This window comes from Manduca sexta, chromosome 14, assembly GCF_014839805.1.
Source record: "Manduca sexta isolate Smith_Timp_Sample1 chromosome 14, JHU_Msex_v1.0, whole genome shotgun sequence".
Classification (NCBI taxonomy): Eukaryota; Metazoa; Arthropoda; class Insecta; order Lepidoptera; family Sphingidae; genus Manduca; species Manduca sexta.
In genome coordinates this window covers 9,551,474-9,557,738 of record NC_051128.1, presented here as the reverse complement: position 1 = coordinate 9,557,738, position 6,265 = coordinate 9,551,474, and the positions used below count along the sequence as shown (strand labels likewise).

The 6,265-nt window shown below is 35.7% G+C and overlaps 1 protein-coding gene across 4 annotated transcripts in view; it reads right to left on the bottom strand.

Annotated features, from left to right (window-relative positions):
* The window catches only part of LOC115439851 (autophagy-related protein 101), a 62,495-nt gene that overhangs the window by 46,236 nt on the left and 9,994 nt on the right, over positions 1-6,265 (bottom strand). For 2 of the 4 annotated variants that reach the window (XM_030163883.2, XM_037438580.1), the window contains exon 7: positions 851-939. In XM_030163883.2, coding sequence (XP_030019743.1) covers positions 851-939 — 89 coding nt within the window. Of the gene's footprint in view, positions 1-850; positions 940-2,294; positions 6,262-6,265 lie in introns of those variants that run through there. The other 2 variants (XM_030163887.1, XM_030163886.2) reach the window with 2 other exon arrangements.

Genomic DNA, 6,265 nt, shown 5'->3' with positions numbered 1-6,265 from the left:
CCTTCTAACCTTCTTCCCTTTAAGGTTCTTGTAACTAATACCATTTATAGGAAACCCTAGTTATACTACTAGCTACTAATTACTACTAAGAGCAAATTTTTCAATTATCAGATAAATGTTATCCATCAGATAAATTATAATTAAACTAAATAGAGAAGTCAAACAATTTCCCTATTTTACCTACACAACTACAATCTCCAAATTTGTTCGTCTTTTGTTTTACTCTATGAATGATTTTTATCTGATTATTGAAAAACTAGCCCTAGGTATAAAGATTGTATGAAATTGTCTCACGGCGCTAATCGGGAAGGGGGCATGAACATTATTTTTATCATATGCTTATAACTATTAAGACGACATAAGATATTTATTTTTCATAATTATAACCCGTTATTACTACAAGGCATGTATTCCCAGGAAATGTGTTAGGGTGTGAGCTAAGCTGTGAACTAGGTAAAATCTACCGATGGTTTTTGGGCAGTTTTGGTATATAAAGGGCTATCCGAAAATGTCAACTGTTTGACAAGTCTCCACTACGTCTTCTCGCACAACTTATCTGTACCAGACATGTATATGAGCAATGCAACATAGGGCGAAAATAGCGCGAGCAAGTATTCCATAGCTGACTTCTATTCAGTATAAGAACTCATTGTCAACTTGACCACGTTTTTATATACAAAAAGGTAATATAGATTTTTCAAATATTAGATAAAAGTTTATCCATCAAGTTAAAAGTAAAAACTAGTTTAAGATTAACGTAAAAAGTAATAAAAGGTATTATTATAATTTTTACCCTATGGATAATTTCATCTGACGGCTAAAAAATCAGCAATAAATAAAGTGATCCTACCTCGCCGGTGAGCATTCGACACACAATGACTCCTAGTGACCACCAGTCCACAGCGTGGCCGTACGGCTCGCGGCTCAGTACTTCGGGGGCTAGTAACAAAAAATACACATTTTAATACAACTTTCTGGCAAGCATTTAAGAAACATCCCCACATGAAAATAATATTTGAATATAAATAAATGTCCGCGGACGTGTACACACTACAACGATGTGATATCACGAAAAATTCTTAATACACGCATTCAGTTGCATATTGCTAGCCAAATCAGAAAGACTTTTAGCGGATTTTAATAATAATACACATATTAGTGAGGTGATGCTTCTTACTATAGTTCTAAATATATTCACAGTCACACTTCTTGTGCTCTACGCAACTAGCATTCCTTCATTCATACTCATGTTAGTATAATAATAATAAAAAACATAATTACTGTTCAACGGAAGGAACATCTTGATGACGTGTAGCACACGAAGTCCTGGCACTCACTTCACTTTTTATATTTATAAGCTGATTTTACAATCGTCCGATAAACTAGGTCTGAATTAATTGAATATAAAAATGTTGGGAATTAACAAAATTATTCCTACAACTGTCATCTTTAATTTGTTCGTGTTGTATTTTCAACTACGAATATCTTTTATGGATTTGATATTTTAAATCTCTTCTTTTAACGGATAATTGAAAAATTAGGCTTAATAAAATATTCATATACAACTTTATGTTACCAGAGTAATAATTATTTAAGGCGTATAGGCAATTAAGTTGTAAAGATCGAAACATGTCTTTGTTACGACTTCACGGTTATTACAAATTACGGGTTAGATATTTTATTTAAACATTAAATATTTTTAATAGCTCGAAACTATTGACCACACCTAAACTTCAGTTCGCATTTAGGATGTCAAATTAAAAATTGGTCAACCCTAAGATGTTTTTATTACAATATTTTTTCTACAAAATAGATGTAACAAAATTTTTACATAACTCTTATCAAGAAAAATCCAAAATCTAGAAACTTTGTTGTTATTAACATGCACAAAAATTTTCAATCAATATCTCAAAGCCATTTGAATTTGCATAAGGTTGCTGAACGAATTTATAATAAGAGTTTATTACTTCGCAGCTTGTTCCCATGGTGTTTAAACGATTCCAAGAAAATTCGTTCTGTGGGCACACACTGAACGGTAATGTGGGACAGATCTCATATAGAGCAATTTGTGTGACGCGGCAGCCACGAGAACACAATCGTAGCAATATGTATTGTAATCACTTCTCAAGAAACTTGCTCGCTAAGAAACAAACTTGTTTCATGTATTTAAAGAATATCGATGATATCATTGTGTCGAGTAAGTTGTACAGTTACTAGTGGTTGGATTACATTAAGTAGAGATCATGCCAAAATATATGTTCCACGGGAGAGATTAATGAAAGAAAACATTGCAATAATACTTCATCTTTTATTTACTTATATATGTAGATTATCACAAAGACTAAGATATTAGCTTTTTTTTGAACTTATAAATCACAACATATATACTTCATGTTTTATTTATATAATCTAATATGTAACAGCCGTTATAAACCACGCTTGAAGAACTCTCTATCTAGACATTTCGAAATAAGGCCATAGGTTATGTGCAATAATATATCATGTACAAACCGTGCTCACACCGCATCCGTTCCATACACAATACGAGCCACTCAGTAAAGGCAATACAATAGCATATATTGTCGCATCACCAGATTTTTTATTTTCAAATTATACACATTTTAAGGTACTCATTGATATGAAAATCACAAATAGATATAAATCAATAGCGACTGTACATATTGATTCAATATCGGAATATATTTGAATTGGATTATATACAGACTTATCTTTGGTGAAAAAAACTGATTAAAGATTATACAAAATTAATCTGACATCTCCGAATACTCAAGTGTCTAACACTCAGTAGAAGCGATTTAAACGAAAATATGTCACAATGCACACCCAATACGGTTCAGATTAATTTTAATAACCCCTATATATTTACTATTTATAAACAATTGATGAAATAGGAAAGTGCGAATACACTAAGTTTAGTGACAGTATGAGGTAGGGTAAACAATGTATAAATGTATGGATGGACATATTTGTATAAATAATATGACGTAACATATAAACTAAAAGCGTTTTGTTTTACTTTAATTTCATACAAAATTCAAAAACCCTCACAGCGACATGAGAACTAATTTGTAAACAAACATGTACTCTCAAAGAAGTCTGAAATGGCACTTATTCTAGATATTTACTCAGATTCTATAATAAAAGGTGTTTTACGATAAAGTAATAAGCAGGCATTTGTCACACGTTAATTTTATCAAACAATCGAGTGTGTGAAGCGTGTCGCGGTGGGGTCGACGTAATGCAAGTACGTAAATTAACATTGAATTGCTAGTCATGGATATTCCGATGTGTTTGGTGTCGTTTCCTGCACTCTACAAAATAACTACTAGCGACCACTGAGCCGCGGTTATAAAAGCACTACAACACCAACACTACATCGTAACTGTAAAACTAAGCTCACTTGACTGCGTTAACTCTTCACGTAAAACCACATCTAGCATCAAAACTACACTATAAAATTACTTGAATTAATTTGAGATGTTTGAAAATAGCTTTTCGCATACAATTATAAACAATATATTTTAGAAAAATACAGAATTCGCATAAAGTATTTATTGAATCGTAAATATCATTTTGTTTCGTCATCGTAACTTAACCTATGAACCATTCCGTTCACCCAAGCCCTTACATCACGTAAAACCTCCGTAAGCTAACCTACAACGTTTAAAATTATATTAATTTGATAAAGCTTTCAACGACTCAACCGCTAGCGTCGTCCGAATCATTAAATCAATTGTTATGTACAATATTTATAATACAACGCAATAAAATTACATTATATTTACCAAGTTAACCCTAATATTGTTAAGACGAGTCCAATTCAGACCTATACTACGCTATACAGACATAAAGATTTATACACATTTATTTTGTGAAAATTATATTACCTAATCACAAGGTGTCTATACTTTTAATATAAAAACACATAAAAATAGTCAAATGACCTTACAATGAGTGCTAAGAGACTCTAGATTTCCCTTGAAATTACACGTAATAATATTACAACTATAATTATTGTTTCACGACATATCAACAATATACATATATCACTATAGCAACGGTATCCCGCTGTCCGTCCCTACATATTATAACCAGATCGTTGAGATCAATATAACGCGACACACAGTTGCCATACTAATATCCGTTTATTGTTCATTATATTCCATATAATTAACATTTTGTGTCTCCTTTTACCAACAAAAATTACAAGGTGACAAAATCATCTTTATCAAGTATCATAAATACAACAGACCACCGCGCCGCACGTGGCAAACAATATCTAACTCTATTAGTTATGTTACAAAGTTCTAAGTGCGACAAACGTTAAGCGAACAAAAGCTTTTCTATGCTCAAACACTTTAAATTAATCAGTACAAATAAATGGACACGTCAACCAGCCTTCCGAGTCGTAGCTCCGAAATTATAACTAAAAGTACAACTAAAACTACAACAGACCGAATTGTTAATCCAAAATTAAACTCATCACTAATAACTAACGCCGCAACCGCTTTAATTATAAAAAAACACCACAGCACACTGTGTTAGTTAAGACATTGCGTTAAAAATAAATGAAATTACATTTTGTGCCATAAACAAAACTTCGCTAAGATTAATAGTTAAAATGTTGAGAAATACAGGGTGTATATTAGAGATAGCCAGCAAGGACAGCTACCTTAGCCGCCCTAGCTACAAGAAAACTTGCTTAGGAGACTGTCCTTCATTTTTAAAGACATGAAGATGTGCATTCACAGGCTTCGAAAATAAAATTACTGTCAACAAGAAAATAGGCAATTTGTGCAAAAACGTTTTTTGATGGCAATCGATGTTGCTTATAAGAATTTAAAGACTCTAGGGGACCATTAGAGGTTTGAGTACTTTTATGGTCAGAAAATACAAAAAAAAAATATATTTTTTTAAGAAATGCGACTCCAATTCGTTTTTAAACGTGACAAAACTTTGTATTCAGCGTCAATAATTAATCCACTAATATCAATAGAAATTACCTCAAAAATGCACAAAAAAATTATTGAGTATATTAAAATTTTCTTTCATCTTTAAAAATTATGGACAGTGTCCTCAGAAATTTTCTTGTAGCTACAGTCGTTAAGGTAGCTGTCTTTACTGCCCCATCTCAAAAATCCACCTGTACATCCATACTTATATAGATACGTCAAGTTCCGTTCTCCTGAATAACGTAAAAAATTCAAATTGTATTTACACAAATGTCCATAAAAATAAAAATTCTGATAAATAAAAATTTGCATTCACGAAGTATTTAATTTCATACTGACGTCAACGCCAAAATAATACAAATACGCGACAATAGCTCATTTGAAAATTGTAATATCACTAGTAAAGAGTCAAATGTTCATTTCGATGGACATATTGAATTGTATGAACACAATATTAATCACAAGGAGAGCGTTTCGCGTATGAGCTTGCGCACGGTGTTGCCCACCGTCGTCGGCTGCGCGCCCGACAGGTTGTAGTGGATCTTGAACAGGTAGGGCTGGATGTCCGCGTACGACGTGTCGAAGATGAGGTCGGCGTCGGAGCGGCTCGGCATCTTGGGCACGTACTCGTGCCGGTTGATGATCTCGGTGATGAACACGATCTTGTCCTGCAGCATCTCGACCACGTTCTCGTGCTTGCTGTGCATGTCGTGTTCGTTGCGCGCCTCGGTGAGCTCGCAGTAGACCGTCCACACCTCCCACGGGACGCACTCGGGCTGGAAGGGCCAGCGGGCGCGGCGCTTCTGGAAGAACTCCAGGCTGATGGAGCCGCGCGGCGGCGCCGAGCTGCCGTCCACGGCGCGCAGCAGCTCCGAGAAGTCGGATATCTCGCGCTTGACGTTGCGGCCCAGCGCGTCGGACTCGCAGCACACGTACGTGAAGTCGATGAAGTCGCAGTCCACGTCGATGTAGCTCACGGTGCGGATGGAGTAGCTCTCCTCGTTGTTGTAGGTGAACTTGCCGCTGGAGCGGTGGAACAGCACCGTGTGGAAGATGCTGGCGACCACCTCGTCCACCTGCCGCCCCTCCATCGACAGCTCGAACGCTATGGTTCTCGCGTTCATGTTGCCGGCGTCAGTGTGCCGCCGCTCTACCTTCGCTCACTATCGACATAATCACGAAACGTTCTCTCGGTTACGAGCGGCCGAAGTAACCAACTGGATAAACGCAAACAGACTGCGCGTTGGACATTGCCATTTTTACAATACGCAACGGATCGAGCTCCACACTGG